This window comes from Bactrocera latifrons, unplaced genomic scaffold (assembly GCF_001853355.1).
Source record: "Bactrocera latifrons isolate USDA-ARS-PBARC rearing strain unplaced genomic scaffold, ASM185335v1 scaffold_187, whole genome shotgun sequence".
Taxonomy (NCBI): Eukaryota; Metazoa; Arthropoda; class Insecta; order Diptera; family Tephritidae; genus Bactrocera; species Bactrocera latifrons.
The window spans coordinates 112982-132341 of NW_017535374.1; the positions used below are offsets into that span (position 1 = coordinate 112982).

The following is a 19360-nucleotide window of genomic DNA, read 5'->3' on the forward strand; positions in this document are numbered from 1 at the left end:
CAGTCTCTAGTCTCTATTTGAGACATTTTATGGTAAAATCTCAAATTGTGACTAGTTACTATTCACTAAACAGTCTCTAGCTTTTGTCTCAAAATATTGCCTCAAATTTCAGAAATGGTAGTTAGCAAGTCACAAAACCAAAAAGAACTTTTGTCTGCCATTTTGAATATACTGAATAGAGATCACCATAGATATTAATCGATTGTCGTTTTTTTATATTTTGTAAGCTACTAAATTTTACATAAATTTCGTTAATATTATGAAACAAAGTCAACATATGTTTTATTTTTATTGATAATTATGTTTTTTGACTATGTTATAGAAAATTTAATATTTGTTATCGACATATTTATTTTCATTCAAGTATAAAACATCTCTGAATAATGAAATGTAGTAGAGTTTTGTGACTATCACTTACAAAATAGCAAAATCGTCTCAAGTCTCAAAAATTGTCTCTGTCAAATTTAGAGACTTGATACTGTATCACAGTACAGAATCGCACGGTAAGCTTAACTGACCAGACATTGAGAAAAAATATATATATTTTAATGTGATTGTGGTTTTATGGACATAAGGTCTGGTAAAAAGCATAATTTGCACACAAATATTGAAATTTTGCACTCGAGAATTTATTTTATTCATATAAACATTTGTTCGTCGTAATACATTTATTAATTACTTCGAATTTTATCATCAAAGCATAATAGTGCGAAAAAAAAAATCTAATTTGGAATTTTTTTTATTGTTGAATAACTTCAAATTTTTTTTGGTTTGAAATTCGCTTGACCTTACTTAACTAGAAATTTCTAGTACATCCCAATTGTTATCGTCTGCATCAGGAAGAAAAGAAAACAGTATCATTAGACAATGACCTTCGGTGAAAATACCGATTCGGGGATTTATTCGCACAGAGAAAACATTAAATTTGAATAACAATGCATAGTATATACTCTTAATTTATTTTTAAATTTACACATATTCACTCGTATGTACATATGTACTACATATACCAGCCATTACGAAAAAACTTGCGAATAAAACGATTAGATATATGGGTAGTCGAAAAAGTCTTTTTGTATTTTGCCAATATTGTATAAATACGTAAGTCAGTACATAACTTTAATATAAATATGCATAATTTTAGCCTAAAATAACCTAACTAACCAACTTTTATTTTTCTTATGTCGTTCAAAATGTTTAAGATTCTAGAATATTTCCGTTTTAGCAGATAACTTTTAAAACTGCCGTGTTTGTTAAGCTAAGTCCTTGAAATTCATGCGTAAATATCTGAAGAACTTTGCACATACTCATATGTACATACATCGGTGGAAAAGAGCCGAGTAATCTTATCTACGGGCATGTTTGTCCGATTTGCCCAAGTAGCATAGTGCACGAGCCTCCTGTCAATTTGCCAATGTGTATTTTTTAAATAATCGTAAATGACCGTCATGCAAATGTGTTGGTAGATTCAAGAATATATTTCAATATGCATATTGAATATAAATGAAATGAAATGAAATGAAAATAAATTAAAAATGAAATTAATAAAAAAATTGTACATTAGAAAATTTTGACAATAACGAAGATTGGATATTATTATTATTTTTACTTTTATTTTTTAAACTCGTGATAAATTTTTTTTATTGAAGTATGATATTTTAGAAAAATAGTCTCGAACCTAGTCCTCCATTTTTTGAGATAGTGAGCTGAAATTTTGCACACATCCTCTGATCCGCCAGAAAAAAAGATGGAGGTCATTTGTTGTTGTTACTGTAGCGGCGAATTTTGCCGATATAACAGTACTTGATCGGATAAAACATCCGGGTCCGTTCCGGTTACGTAGACCCGACTACCGCTGGAACGGGGGGTCATTTGTCAAAATCGTCGTTTTTGAACCACTGCAGCAAGTTCTTGTATAGAAACCTTTTATTTGCCAAGCTTGCTTAGTGAAATTTTACGTAAACTATTCCCGAAATAGCGAAGAAATCTTTCATATCGGACCATTATAGCATACTAAATAGCTGTCATACAAACTGACTGTTCAAAATCAAGATAAAGATCTTTTCTGCTATGAGAAATGCACCTAATATGAAAGTTTTCTATTACGAAAAGACCCACCTAGGCCACCTCATTATGTATTTCCCGCTGGGCATATTCTGATATATATATTTTTATTTACATACTATAAAAATATACATATGTATATGTATGTCTCCCCTCGAGTGTTGTGGTGTTTAGAGAATGTGACTATTTGTATCTGTTCAACCGAGTCGAAGGGTAAACATAAGTGACATAGTCATGAATTATTCATATATGTATGTATCTAATGTGTAAAAGTCACGTTATAAAAATATTGTCGCTTCATATACATACATATGCAGTTATTGCGCTGCAAATAAAATTTTAATATTATTTTGTTTAACTAGTATTATAATATATGAAATTATGCAAGAGGGAAATTACTTTTAATAGGCCAATTTGATACAAAGATTTTTACGGCGATATAAACATATATAACTACTATATTTGGTGATGACTTAAGTTAGAGTAATTAAAATTATTAATAAATGTTTTTAAGTAGATTGATGAAAAATTATAAAATTTATTTAAATGATTTTAAATTTTTTAAGTGTATCTAACTAATAATTACAATAAAAATAAAAATACAATTATAAATTTATTTACATTAAAAATTAATCGAATTTCGTCTACTTTTTATCTAAAAACGTGAGAACTCATTTTTTTTTACTTTATTTAAAAAATGTTAATATTTCGAAATCATAAATAAATGTGTAATACATGGTATTGACAAGTCGAAAATATAAAATTCAAAACCCATCATTGAAACTTCAATGTTTCAAGTCCATAACCTCAAATATCAAAAAAAAAACTTAACACACTTTTAAAATATATAACGAATTAAAAACTTAATATATGTATGTATAAATACCTCAATCAAAAACAAAAGAATTGAAAAATCTAAATTTTCACAATTAAAACCAAATATTACACTTAAAAATTAGATCTTTTCCAAAAACAAAACTGAAAACTCTCTGCAAGACTTTAAAAACTCTCAAAAATAAATATTAAGCTTAAAACTTTAAATATTTTCCAAAAAGTTTTACAGAGTTTTCAGTTTACTCTGTAAAACTTTAAGAACTCTGAAAAAAATTAAAATTCAAAAAGGTAAAAAAATCAATCTAAGAAAATGAGAAGTTTGGAAATCCGTATTCAAAATTGAAACATAACCCTCAAAATTACATATTGTATTGAAAATACTCAGCCAATTTCCACAAAAATCACTAAAAAGTAAATTTTTAAATACAAAATAAGCTCACAAAGCGGCGTCTATGTTTTTGAAATCTGAAAAACAAATCTTGGAAGATATCCTGAAGAAAATATACTTGAATACATATGTATAATTGTAATATACAAATAAATTGTAATGTATAATGTAATATATAAATAAAAATTGAAATAATTTTTCAATATAAAATTGGTGCGTCAATTTAAAAACGGTATAAATTCCTGTGTCTTAATTGAAATCTGAAATCCATACACTAGTTCATACATAAATAAGAATTGTTTACTGACAAATAGAAGCACACAATAATATTTATCACATTTGAAAACCAACATTGAAACGTTTTCTCGTTTAAAAATTGTGTTTTCTTTAAAAAAAAATGGCCACAAACGAGCAGCATCTATTTCTCTTTTATTTCTATTAATGGCCACTGGCAAATGTGCAAGAATTTCATGATTGAACGAAAGATGAGGCGACACAAACCATTCAAAACAAAAACAGCTCCCAAAAATAATTACATTGTACATTTTGAAATACACTGTGCGGCAAAGTTGAGCAGATAAATGTATAATAAATGTCAACAAATTTTTTCCATTACAATCGGTTCTAAAATAGAACGTATTTATAACCGTCAAAGAACCGAAAAAAGAGGAAGTGTCTTCTTAAGAAAAAAATAATTCTTTCCAATACCATCCAAGAACTGGAAAATTACCATTTTTGAAAAAAAAACAAATTTTCGAAATGTTTTTTTTTCGAAATGTTTTTTTTTTTAATTATGATAATGATTAATCAACTTGGGGCTGTTAGTTCCCTTCTTTGTTCTTAATTATTCCGTTATCTATGTATTTAACCACCCTGCTTTTAGTAGGTTAGCAGTTTTCTTCTTAATTATTCCGTTATCTATGTATTTAACCACCCTGCTTTTAATAGGTTAGCAGTTTTCAAATTCAAATTATTTCCCTTGCTCAAAACGCTCAATAATAACAACTCAAACCACAAATTTATGCAGACGGTTTCGAAGTTTACTTGAAAAAACAAAATAAAAAGTCAAATCGCTCTGTCTGCAGTTAATAAAGTAATCATTAATTTTAAAATAGCCTTTGGCAAACATGTTTTGTTAGTTTTTTTATTTACGGATAATAAAGGAGCGTGAATCCTAACCATGTGCGATTTGGGCAAAATATATAATCACATTAGGATGAGTCAAACACTAATACATCAAATTAATGAATTAAAATGAGCCTATATGAAGAGAAAAAATATCCCTGCAAGTGAAAATTTTATTAGGATACTTTTTAAGGATGTTTGCTTTTGAAGTTAAAATGAGATTATATGAAGGGAAAAATATCCCTACAGGAGAAAAATATTCCTGCAAGAGAAAAATACCTCTGCAAGGGGAAAATATCCCTCCAAGGGAAATTTTTTATTATCATACTTGTTACAAGTGTTTGTGGATATTCGAAGTTTCCGCATAAAACAAACCTATAAAAATCAGTTTTCATTAAAAATCCCACAACTTTTGAAGCGTTTAGTGTAAATAATTTTAGAAAGCGGCTTATATGTAGTATACAATTTTCTAAAAAAACACGCTCGTATATTCAACAGCTTTGAAAAGTGTTTAGAGTTTCTGGCTCACCCTAATATACATCCAGGTATATACATATATACCATGTATATATTGTATTCGCACGAATTTGGTTAGCTTGTCCGATTAGTGTTTACTGGCACAGCTGTTGATGTGTGGTGTCATTGCACTGCCGCGCCTCGTGTTGCAATTACGACGCCGGTTCGGGGGTGTGATTTATCATTGACAAATGCATTTGCTTTTATTTGTTTACCAGTTAGACACCTTGATATTTATTATTCGCAGTAAAGGCTCATGTAATTTACACGATTTTAATTAGTTCCAGTTTTTGTTTGCGATTCTAAATTTCAAAGTTTGTTTTTGTGTAAATATGTATGTATGTATATACATATAAATAAATATTGTGGCAGTATAATAGATCAGTCTTAATTTTGGTGGTATGTAGTGTTATATTAAATTTTGTATTTTAAAAACAAAGTAGTAGGCTTAAATTGAACAAGAACCACGCCAACTTTCCATAGAATTTAAGTTTGTACCCGAATTATTCAGATATGTGTAAAGCAAAGATCGAAATGAGTGGCAACTATGTTAAAAAATAACTGAAATTGATCTATATTTTTTTAATCTCATATTCCGACTAAAATCGTTTTGGCCGTTTATTTTTCTTGTTTTACGAAAGTTGCATATTATATATCACGAACAAAAACAAATATTTTTCATCGATATAATCGCTTCATGCTTTTTCAAAGCATATTGTAATCCTTGAAGGGGCTTAATAGCCAAAAATTTAATTCAGTTCATCGATACACTGTTGCTGAGTTTATCCACGTCGAAAGTTGTAAAAAATTTTTACCGAGATGAATATTTTAAGTTACTGTAAAAAAATAATCGCACAACAAATATTTGCGATTTCATTCCAATTTTTGACCTAAATGAATATTTTAAGTTACTGTAAAAAAAACTCGTATAAAAAATTGTTTACTCAGATGAATCTTTTAAGTTACTATAAAAAATAATCCTAAAATAATAATTTAATTCCACTTTTGGACCTAAATGAATATTTTAAGTTACTGTAAAAAATACTCGCCCAAATTTTCGCGATTTGATTCCAATTTTTTACCAAGATAAATATTTAAATAATCACACAAAAAAGTTTTTGACTGAGCTGAATATTTTGTATGTTAAAATGTTCTGAGTATTCTGAAATTGGCTTACATTTTCCTTTAGATCACGCATAACTAGTAAGTGCTGAAACCTTTAAGAGTGTCGAATCGAACAAACAAACAACTAGAGTTGCAACTTTAAACGAAAAATCGTCCCAGTAACTTTCAGTGTGTCCTTTTACATTATTTGAGCCCTTCTTTTAATTTATAAGTAACTACTTAGTTACTTATTCTTTAATTATATTTCAATTTTGTTGACACAATGTTTTTTTTCCAAATGCTCATCGCTTCTTCTTTATTGTGAAATGCTTTCTCATACTAACTTACACACACACATTCCTAGATGTTGATGCTCGCGGCCACATTTCGGGGTCACACACTTTTTCTAGCACAATGACTTAGTTCAATGTAATTATCAGCACAGGCTTACATATGTACAAGTGCAAGTATTTACGCGATTCATTCACGTTCTTTGTGTATTTAATCATACCTACAAATACATACATATGTATGTTCATACATGAGTACCCGAAATACTTGTGTGTAAATTTGTTTAAAATTTGATTTAATCAAGTGTCAATGCACACAAATTGTTTTCGTATATTCGAACATATATTATATCTACGTAGATATATTGCAGTGTCTGCCGAAAATCTTTCAACGTTCTGCTCATTCTTTTGGGTAAAACATTCTTTATTGTAAACAAGCGATTATTAAATAATTCATATCGCTGAGAATTTTCGAGCATTCGCCAGTGTAAATCTGATTTAGTTTGTTTGAAAAGCAAAAAAAAAATATTGACATTTTTATAAAATGATCTCCATGTAATTGTAATATGTATTTTATTTCTGGATGCCTTTAATATTTTTCTAAACCCATATTATTTTCAAATTTCTGTTATTTTTTTATTTTTTCCTTAATATTTTATTTTATATTTTCCCTTGCACACTTACAACCTTGAAATTGTTATTGCCTTGTTGTATTTGCTGTAACTTGTCTCTAAAAACTTGAAACGTGTCCAGGTTTTAATATTTTTGTAAAGCTAATTGAGAATTTCTTACCTTGAAGTAGGGACAAAAAAAACAAATTACAAAATTATTATTGTAATGGCCATTTTAACGTATTTCTTGTTTACTGTCGTAAATAACAACCCTCTGAAATTATTATTTGCACAAATTTCTTGGTAAATCTCGACTTTAAAAGTATTTGAAATGGTTTTATGGAAATTTAGTATATTAAGTTTGCCATGAAGTTTGTTACACTAAGAAAGATTTGTCAGAGACCCCGTAAATTGTGTTATATATACATATACACAAACGTTCAGCGTGACGAGTTAAGTGGATTTAGCCATGTCCATCTGAAAAAATATGTATATACGGTAATGAAGAACTTCAGTTTTTAAGATATCGCTCTGAAATTTTGCACATATCCTCTTCTCCCCAAAGAGCTGATCGTTTGTTGTTTGTAACCGTCGATATCAGTGCTGCATAGCATATACATTTATAGTTGTCACATAAACTGACCTATTAAAATCATGTTCTTCAATGAAATTTTTTTTTATTTGACGATATATCACGAAAATATTGTCCAAGGCAATGCGGCAAATCCGAAGAAATTATTCATGTTGGACTACTATAGCATATAGTTGCCATCGAAACTGTTCGATCAAAATCAAAATGGACAACCTTTAATACATCTTTTGCTTTAATTTTCAAGTTGAATATTGTAGTTTCGGAGATATAGCAGAGAACTTGTGCGTTGGAGGCTCGGTAGGCTAAGCGCCGTCTTTAAACGAGTTTTTCTCGAAACTGTCATTTAGAAGTCGGTTGGCAATATTTCTGGTGAACCTCACAAGCGATCTTCATGAAATTTTAGACAGGTCTTTGAGATACAATTCTTAAATACTTGAACGAAGGACTTTTTTCGATTACAACTATTTGAATTTTACATCTGGAAATTTGCATATAAAATCGGAAGAAGGAGTACTTACCATCTGAAACAAAAATTATTATTTTTTGATAAGTTTGATTATTATTGAATATAGATACTATCTTCGCTGGTGGTACAATGATTATAAAAATTTTTCAATATCATTTTTATGATACACTGCCCTTAAGCCTCAATTTCTGGGATGACCTCTTCATTGCTGCTAAATTTCTTTCCAGAGAGTCCTTACCATCTGAAACAAAAAATATTTTTTTTTTGATAAATTTGATTTTTTATTGAATATAGATACTATCTTCGCGGGTGGTACAATGATTACCAAAATTTTTCAATACCATTTATATGATACACTGCCGTCAAGCCTCAGTTTCTGCGATGACCTCTTCATTGCTGCTAAATTTCTTTCCAGCAAGCGTTCCCTTACGGGCTAAGAACAGGAAATACTCACTGGAGAATACGGTAGATGCGAAAGCAAATTCGAAGCACAATCCATTTGATATCGTATTCATTGATTTGTGATATGGTGTGTTATGTTATGACACAGAACTCTTTTCTTCTTCCGTTTTTTCTCGATTTCGTCCTTCCCACGCTTCAATAATGCAATCTAATAGTCGCTGTTAATGGTTTTCTTCTTTAAAGATAATCGATGAATATTATACCACCCAAAAACTGTTGCCGTAACCTTGCCAACCGACTTTTGCGTCTTTCCACGCTTTGGGTTCGGTTTATCATGTACAGTCAGCCTCGTAGACTGTCGATTGGATTATGGAGACATGTTTCCTCCATTGTCACATAACGACGCAAAAATTCGGTTTTATTGGGATAGAATAGCTTTAAACAATCCTCACAATCAATTCAATGTGGTTTTTGAAGGCTTTTGAGCCCCCGCGGCGCCCACTTTGCACGCTCTGTGTTCGTGTTCCTAAATATTTATTTACAATATATCCGACAAGTTCCTTTGATATATTCGGAGTATCAGCTATCCCGAACAACTTCACTTAAGCTGCGTCTACAGTATTTTTCCCCCAAAAAAGGGAAATTGCTTTACATTCTTTTTTGCAAAACAGTTACAATTGTAACTGTGCTGGAACGATCCGCAAGTCCTTTAGCTTGTCAACTAATTTAATTACTTATCCATACCCATACTAACAACAGCTGTCAATACTGCCAAGCAGATTAATTAAAAGCTGGCAAATGTCGCCAATCAATTAAATTAATTTGTGTACAAACGTTTAGAAACTGATATCAAGAAAAGTAAGGTAAACACAAAAAAGAAAGAAAAGCTTAAGCGGTAATAGAAACTAATAACGGAAATTAACAAATGCACTTTAATGGATTTGTGGAAAGTTTGGTTGCTCTACACTTAAAAAGTAAACATGACAGGCAACAAAGAGTGTAGGATATTCTCACTTGCATACTTTATAGAATACATACTTTATTTAAGTTTGTAAAGATAACTACATGCTCAGGATTTTCAATAAATATTGACTGGCAATTAAATGATTAGAAATGCAAAAAAAAAAGTCATTATGTTAAATAAGTACATTTAAGTTAAAATATCTATAAAAAAAATACTACCTACAAATACATAATAACTCTATCGAAAGATTCTAACCGATGTCAGAGTTATCCTGAAATGTAAATTCTTTATGCAAACAATCAATGCAGCTCTGTGGACTGGAAAAAAATCAATGAACGGCACGTTTTGCTGTCAATGACTGCAAAGGATGAACATAAACCAAACCAAACAAAACAAAAAATATACGAAAATGGAACAAAAAACCTAAGTAGGTGTGTATATTTGCCTGGTGATTGCCCTTTGGAAGTGGGAAAAAAATCGGTGAAGGAAAAACATGACAAAAAAGTGACAAATCGCGTGTTGTGACCAAGAACGCGTAAAATTTCTGCTACACAAATAAACAGTGTTTAACTTTTCTACGCTTATTTGCCGCCTAATTGCGGACATTCAGCCATACAAACAGACAGAGCGGTTAGCATTGCGCTTTTCTTGACTTGACCATATAGACAGACCGTTTACAGACATTAGTTTCAATAGTGAAAGTGCCTATTGTGGGTTGCGTTAATAATACATGTTAATTACGTCCATTGCTGGAAAAATTGATGCATAATTTGTACTACCGACTGTAAAAGTAGGAACACATATTTGCTTTTTTCGCTTTTATATACGAAAATATTGGGTAGTCGAAAAAGTCTTTTCGTATTTCTAATAAAACTTTAACTTATTGTTTTATATATTTATAATAATTTCCAGAACGGAAGCGAGCGGACCATTGTTGTGCTACACGAACTGATACAGCATCGTCTCCGTAAACTTCACACATTTCTTTGGGGACTTGCGCGAAATTCTTCCCTTTTTTGTACACAAATTTCAAAATATAGTGAATTTCTTCACTATTTTCATTCATTTTTGAACAACTGTAACTTGTAAAGTGCGCGGTGGCCGCGTTATCGTTTTTTCTCTTTTTTTAAATGACTTCAGTGTTATCACAATTTACGCATTCTTCGTAAGGTTTCTTGACCGATTATAATTTCAGTCATAGAAATTAGCACTTTAACCTTCACGAATAAGTCATCACAAACCATATATTCATTATCTTGCCACACTTATTGTGATGAAAAAGTAATTTTTTACTTTTGATGTCTGTTTTGATAACGAAAACCTTTTGTATGCATGAACTAATTGTTCAAATATTTTCCACTCAATGCCGTTGCTTAAAGTTGATGGTCAAAATTGCCATAACACACACTTATCACTAGAATTAGAACAAAAAATTAATAATTATGATTAGACACCGTTTAGCGTTCTTCTATTTCTTTCTAACGAATACAATTGTAATCGCACATCAGCAATTGTCCGCTGACGTGAAACGTTTTTCATGCGCCACCTGCATGGTTGCTCCTGATAGGCATCCATTGTGGTCTTTCACAACATCATGGGTCAATAAATAAAGGCGCATAAAGCTGAGATGCCAAGAAATTGTTTGTCATTTTTGACGTAATAGTTAATAAAAAATTCTAGACCGAGCTGGTTTGCATTTTGGGATTGCTATATGCAGTGCTAATTTGTTTAATTTTTTGGTTTTTTGTTTCTAATTTTCTAAATTTTAAATTAACAAAAAATGTTGGATTTTTTTTTTCCAACTAAATTAGATAAAACGTTCTTTCATACATTTTATTTAATAAAAATATGATTTTATAATTCGACCTAACCTTCATCTACTCGTATAGTAATACATTTGCTGCAAATCTTGCCCTATATTTCGAAACCGTTTCTTTAGTGTCAAGTTGAGAGACCTTTAAAATAGGCGTTTGTTTCCATCTTGATCTTTCAACATTTCTGTGAAAATCTTTCTCAGCGAGCCAATTTTTGAGCCCAGGAAATTGTTTTGACTGATATTTTATCGCACTCATAAAAGATAACGAGACTTATGGTAAATTGCCCGTAATAAATTAAACTTTTCTATTTCCAATTACGTATTGACGTAATTCTACATATATTACTATATGATATATAAAGGCATTAACAATTTATTATATACACAATTGCAACCGGTCAACAATAAATCTGCAAATTACCATATACTTTTATTATTGAGCCCCTTTGAATGCTAGCAATTTCAATTTATAACAGGTGATCCAAGTAGAGGTACTTTTTTCAATATTCTTTTTTTTTTGACAGATAGGACTACGTACGGAACGACTTGGCGCATTTTACGTCGAGATCTTAAATTGAAATCGTATAAAACAAGAACTGAAGCCGTTGAACCTTCCCAAGCGACATCGCTTCGCCCTATGGGCTCTTGAAAAGTTCCAAGAAGATCCGACGTTTTCGAGCCAAATTTTGTTCAGTGGTGAGGCCCATTTTTGGCTCAATAGGTATACAAGTATAAACAAGCAAATTTTCCATATTTGGAACGAAGAGCAACCGGAAGAGATTCAAGATCTGCCATTTGTCGCCAGTCGAAAATAAATGCTAAAGAATGATCTTTCGAATGATAGTAAACATTCCCCATACAATTTGAAGTTTCTGTGTTTTTTTTTCTATAAAGAAGTAGGGAACCTCGAATTGGATCACCCTTTATATCGCACATGACGCCACCATGCTACAAGCAGCTGCAATCGATTACAATTACCTAAAATCACAAAACAATTAGAGCCATCTGTGTATATAATATATTTTCCTGTAATTAATGCATTTCATCAACTTTTGGCGGATATTAATAGCTTGAGTCAAAATTCGCAAGCATGAAAGTTAAATGAATTTGAGGTGCATTTAAAAGCTTTCAATGTATTATAAAATGTAATGCAACAAGCATGCATTAATTGGAACACATCTACACGGCGCCAATGACAATGAGGCCCTGTCATTACGGACAAGATGTAATTTTATTCTTTATACCCTGTAGATGGTATATTAAGTTTGCTACGAAGTTTGTAACAGCTAGAAGGAAACGTCGGAGATCCTATAAAATATATATAAATTATCGGCGTGACAATCTGAGTCGATTTAACAATTTCCATTCCTCTGTAAATACGTGAAGTAGTCCCTCGCTTTTTGAGATATAGATCTGAAATTCTGCACATATCCTTTTCTGTTCAAGAAGTTGCTCATATCTTGAAAGCATCCATGTTGGACCACCATAGCATATAGCTGCCATACAAACCAAACGATCGGAATCAAGTGCTTGTATGGAAAATTTTTTTTATTTGATGAGATATCTTCACGAAATTTAGCATAAGTTATTGTCTAAGGTATTGGTACAATCTTCGAAGAAATCGTTTAAATCGGATTGATATAGCATATAGCTGCCATACAAACGGAACCATCGGAATCAAGTTTTTGTAAGCAAACTTCAAACTGTGAAAGGTATTAAAGCTTCAGTGTAGTCGAAGCTAATTTTTCGTTTTTAAAATTCAATAATTATTTAATTATAATTATTATTTTTTAATTTAAAATAAAATTATTCCGGTCACATTGACCTAATGTAATCATTCACATATACAATTTCATTACTTCATCTGATAAGTAAAAAAATCTTATTCTTCAAATATATTTACTTTTTCTTTTAAATATTATATAACCTTTTTATCTCTTATAAAAATGATAAAGAACAAAGACTACAAATATTCTCAAAATTCATACGCTCTCCTCTCAGAACAGCTGACTCATGTAAACAGTACTGCACACGAATGCATAGCATTAATGGTCTCTGTTTTGTATGAATCGCAAATTAGCAAATTTTACGTAAGCGAAATGCATTTGTTGTTTGAAAATTCACACTTTATGTTTGTTTTTACGCAATTTATTTTTAAGTTAAAAAAAGACTTGTTTTTGTTTACAATTATCGCCACTTTTGTGCACTATGTAAATTGGTAACAGCTCATGGATTGCACAACAGCTGCATTTTATTGTTAATTTCTTTTGCTTTTTGCATTAGCAAACTATTCGCCGAAAATCTATTTTCATGCTTAAGTGTATTTGTTGTAACTATTTGGACGCCAGCAAACAATTTAAAGTGTTTTAAGTTAATTTGTCTTATTATTTTCACTTTTTTTTGTGTAGATATCGTCTGCTTAGTTCAATTTATAATTGTTGAATTCGATTTCGTACACTTTAAAGACTGGCGAATCGAACAAACAGCTGGTATAAATTCAATAAACTGGTATAAAAAAAAAAGGTTGAAGATTAAGCGATTATATTACTTTAATTAGGTTTTTGTATTGAATTCAACTGGATAAGTTTGTTTTTGTTTTCACATGTAATATATACCATGTACTAACATCCATCTTGGGACCCAGCATTCATTATTGGATAATATTCAACCGAATATACCGCGTCCAGCGCGCAGTAAACAAAATATGGCCAGCGTAGAGAGTCGATTCGGCGCCATTCGCAGCAACTTTTACTGACGTAAGGACGCATTTTAAGTCGAGATCTAACATTGAAAGCTTCTAAAAAGGTCCAAAAATAATAATACCGCTCGACGTTCGGAGCGCTCAGAGTGCACACTTCAAACTTTAAACTGGTGGACATGATTCCGGTCGAACTATTCAACCGATTTGCTTATTTTTTTTTAATGTTCGCACAACGTCTGACTATCGTCCCTATATTTTTTATAATTTATTACCAATGTAATGACAAAATTTATGAAAAAAAAACATGGAGAAAAATTAAAAAAAAACGGTAATTACTTTTTCTGTATCAACATTTTTTCATGGTTATAGTAGGCACGATAACCACTGATATACTTTTTAATAATAAATTGGGTTTTTGTATCGTGTCCGCCAGTGAAAAACGCATCTCATTCACCCAGCCATTTCTCCGACAGATGTCAATAAAAAATTCCGAAAAGATTTGTTTATACACTCCACGATATTTCTCATGATATGTGGGAAAAGTGTTACTGTAGAACAAAAATTTCTATGAAAAAAAAATGTCAAAAAAACAGACCAGATTACCCTACTGACAACTTAACCTGACGAGTAAAAAGCGTTGTCTGTCCTTCCATCCGTACGTTCTTATATATACGAACTAGTCCCTCAGCTTTTAATATATTAGACGCCGTACTATTTCATGATGCCCCTCATTATAAACACAATACGCATATATTCTGTTTTTTATATACACAGATTTAGGTACATTGATAAAGTAAATCAAATTAAATTATCTTAATTATGCATAATAGACTTGTTTTTTACACCATATACTTCGTATGAAGTCTAATCACGCTTTGCAATCTGATAGCTAATAACAATTGTGGGCTGTGGTGCAGCACCGCCAAACTAACAATAGCCAAGCTACAAGTCAAGTTCATAGCTATACTATATTAATTGAGTGTAAATAGCTTGCACAGCAGCTATGTACATACATACATATAGTACATATGTATGATGTATGTAGTGCTGAAAGCGCATTTACAAGTGCGCCATAGAAATATCACATTCCGCTTTTATGTGTAATTTAGCCAGGTATGTACATGGATTTTTTGCATTATTTTTTTTTCCTATAATTTTACTGCAATGCATTGTTGGCTGGGCAGTTGCTGCAGCCATAACGATGTGATTGATTGCGAATGCACTTAATTTGTCATATATACATGCATATAGGTATTAAATTACCTGACGTCACAAATCGTATGATTTATTGAAATATAATAAAATTATGAAAAAATTGTATTCAATTAATCGCAGTCAAGGAAAGCGCACAAAATAGCATATTTACATACATATATGCCTACACATATAAATAATACTTAGTCTACAGTTACTCCCGACTCATATGACTTGTTGTTGTTTTTAAAAAATTCGAAATAAAGCATGTGTTTTTCAAACGTCTCGCAGCTTATATTATTTGCATGCGTTTTGCAATAAGCTGTCTGCCACCACGATTTGTACATCTACAGTACATTTGTACTGTTATTATTGTATCTTTTTTTTTTGTCTCAAAAATTTCACAATAAAATCCCATATTTTCACGTCAGCTTACGTCAAACTGTATACATACGTCTCTGTATGTCTGTCTGTATGCTGTTCTATTTCGAGACCAAGTTGTGACCAAGCTTTCGAAAGATTTAAGTCCATTGAGCCGGTATTTGTTCCTTAAATGCTGTTATCACTAAACGTCAAACCGGTTTGACATTTTGAGGTTATCAGTAGCCGTCCGTTGTCACCCCAGGCAAAACTGCTTTGAGTCGGTTTGTGGTTGATTTTACATTTTATTGTTATTTGTTGTTTTATTTTTCTTTATAAAAGCAAAACAAAACAAAAAACGTGTGCGAATGAGGCACGTCAGTTCGTTCCTCTCTTGTTCGATTTTCCCCCACTCCGTTAGGGATGAGGTAGTGATGGTGATAATGTTTTCTTGATTTTGCCTTATGATTATTATTAAACTGTCTATATTGATTTAAAATATAATTTTATTTATTCGTCATTCGTCATATTTCGGTCTGAATTATAAATACATTTATGTATGTTTTTTGTTGTATGGCTTTAAAGCCTATATTAATTATTATAATTATTTCTTATGTATATTTTATTTTCAGTTTTCTATTTTAATACATTTTTTATTATTAATTTTCATATTTAAGTTTTTTTATTTGTGTATAAGTATAAATTTTCAAGCACTTTAAGCTCTCTTTTATATACGTTTATTTTGTACATATGTATGTGTATAAATATTACATAATACTTTTATATTTTTATTACTTTTACATCATATTGTTATTATTTATGATTTGTTTCGACTGTTCTGTCTTTAATTTTTCCTTTCACTTTCTGTTTGCCACTTCTTTATGGTACTATTTGCTCACTGGCACTAGAACTTTCTATTTATTATCGACCAAACCATGCAAATGTGTATTAATTGAGATAAGCGAGTTGAAAATATAAATATACTACTTTTGTTTACTTTTCAAAACTAATTAAATTCATTCATGCGCACAGTGGTCGGTTGCATACCACAATAATGGATAAATGATAAATTATAATTGGTTAGTTTGTTTTCTGGCAGGATAAAAATTACCTTTAAATAATTTTAGAAATATTCTCAATTTTAAAACAATACCTTTTGGCATGCTTCGAGCAAGAGATTGATACCAATCTCAAAAATTTTGTAATCCTTACAGACAAAAAACTGGTCTATGTTGTTTTTGATGTCCTGATTTGAAATAAATGCGGAGACCGGAACCAGTCCGAATTTGCCAAGTCTGGAGAATATATAGTATGATGGCACACCTCATTCCAGCTTCAAAAGCTTTCGGCGAGTCTTTAAACTTACATATATGAGGTCTCACATTATTTTTGTGGAATCCTACACTTTTTCTATTCATCAATTCTTTTTTATTGAGAAATCAATTTCTTATCACAATAGACTCAGAATTAATCCTGGTATTGTTGGAAAAAAGCTTAAAGTAAACGATTAAAATTTATATCCCAACAAAAATCTTTTTTGGTGACAATAGGTCCTCGGAGTGATTTTAGCCCTTTTTAGACCATGATCTCTTGCGCTTTTCATTCATCTAAATTAGCTCTTTAATCGAGCAAGTGCCGGTTAATTGATAAATTAACACCCTTAAGGAAACGCTAGTCGTAATCTGCGATTCTGATTTATTCAATATCTTAAAAAATATGGCATATTTTAATTTAAAATTTGTGCTATAAAAATTATCATGCTATAAAAAGTTCAAATTATAGCATATATATTATAAATATTGTAACATTATGTTTCTTTGGGTTACAAAATATGTAATCTGTAATTTCAACTTTTTATAGCATGGTATATTTTATAGCACAAAAACGGTGTAATGCATCAAAATATACTTTATTCGTGCGACTATCTGCGATACAGAATTATTCAATATATTAAAATAAGTCATGCTTTAAAATGTGTGCTTTAAAAATTAGAATGCTATAAAAAATTACTATAAAAGGTTTAAATTATAGCATACATATATTGCAACTTAAAGTATAAAAAGGTGTAATGCACCATAAAATGATGATCAAAATATATTCCCGTTCTAAGTTTATTTTGCTATAAAAATTATCATGCTATAAAATAATTACTATAAAATGTTTAAATGAAAGTAGACATATATTGTAACAGAAAAATGCATAAAATGTGTCACAGATCATAAAAAAGTTACTATAAAAATATTATTATTATTTTTTTTTTTTTAAACTATAGCACTTCACAGCAATTCTTCTCGTCCACATAATTTTCTAGTATAATATATGGTCGTCATAAGATAATCCTCCTGATTACCTTTTTCGAACTCTTTTGTTTGCTGTTACATGACGTGTCCAAATTTTTGCTGTCAAAATAAACAATTTCGTTACTATATTACCTAAACGTTAATATTCCATAACAAAGATGTTAAATTAAAAATAAAATAAATATTTAGACATTTTTGTAAATAATTTAGAACTGCGAAAGATGAACTGTAAATGGCAAACTAAGCACTTATTCGCGGTTCTGCTCGACAAAATGCTATTCGTTCCTTCGCTTGGCGCTCAAATGCATCGGTGATGACGAGCCGCACGTCAATTGCGCTTGGTTATTTATAAAGACATTTTTAAAAGCAAATCAAATAAAATTGTGACAGAATGTCTTCCTGCCAACAACCGAGAATTTAAACGTACTTTGTCGGATGGCGTGACGCTCAAGCGTTACATGTATATTTGTATTTGTATGTATACTTTGTACATAACCAAGCCTCCTGTTTATTTTGCAAGACTTGCATCACTATCAATTGAACGTCCTATGCGCTTGCTTCATTCATTCGCTGATTGTCGCAAATATGCTTACAATTGTATGTGTATAAATGTATTCATAATACAATATATTATAATAATTATTATTTTTTCTGCTTTTTTTCAGAACTGCTGGCACAGTTGGTGCTGTCGTCACATGCCCCTTGGAAGTGGTTAAGACACGCTTACAGAGTTCCAATGCTTTTCTCGGACCCACACGTCTCGAACCGCCCGGTTCCACCAATGGCGCTAGCGAATTGCTACGTCCCGAACAGCGTCGTAAATTGAGCACAACCATTTTGCGTAAGAGGTCACAGCCACAGGTGATTGGGGGTGTGCGTAGGGTAGTACCAATTTTATGCAAATTTTCAATATTTCTATTTTCATAGTTTTCTCGTAGCAAAAATTTAACAATTACTGACAGTTTTGGAAAATAATATTTCATTTTTGTTTTTAAACTCTTATATTGACTACAGATCATGGCTATTTCACATTGCGGCATCTCATCCACCTCCACAAAGTCAATGAGCATCATGCAGTGCTTGAGGTAAGTATAGAGTAAAGTATGATATAAATATTTTTTCTTTTTTGCTGCATCTAACTTAACTATAATGTTAAAAATAATTTTTTATTTTATTTTTCCAGGTACATAGTACAAAATGAGGGTCCACGTGCACTATTCAAAGGTTTGGGCCCAAATCTCGTTGGCGTAGCGCCATCACGGGCGGTATATTTTTGCACTTACTCACAGACAAAGAACTTTTTGAATAATTTAAGGTGAGTTTCCTATTTTATTTATATTTTTCGACACTGAAAACGCAGCTTCATAAATAAAATTGTTTGAAAATACATTTTTTCGCATTAGACAAGTCATTTAATTCTGGTCAAGTAGAAAAAATTGCACACGCAGCATTTATAAATAACTCTTAAAGTATGTACATCTTTTGGCTTATATCTCAACGGCACAAAAATTTAAAAAAATTTTAAAATATATATTTCTGGAAATCTTAATGAAATAAAATACCATTTTCGATATGGATTTAGTACCACTTGATAAACAAATTTTCCCAAATCCCATAATGCAAGCTGCTAAGG

At 30.9% G+C, this 19360-nt stretch overlaps 1 protein-coding gene across 2 annotated transcripts in view; it reads left to right on the plus strand.

The window, feature by feature from the left end:
• Positions 1-19360, plus strand: part of LOC108967402 (solute carrier family 25 member 36) — a 30358-nt gene that overhangs the window by 4947 nt on the left and 6051 nt on the right. The window contains exons 2-4 of one of the 2 annotated variants that reach the window (XM_018930786.1): positions 18393-18588; positions 18742-18812; positions 18911-19042. In XM_018930786.1, the coding sequence (XP_018786331.1) occupies positions 18393-18588; positions 18742-18812; positions 18911-19042 (399 nt within the window). Of the gene's footprint in view, positions 1-18392; positions 18610-18741; positions 18813-18910; positions 19043-19360 lie in introns of both variants that reach the window. The other variant, XM_018930785.1, reaches the window with a different exon arrangement.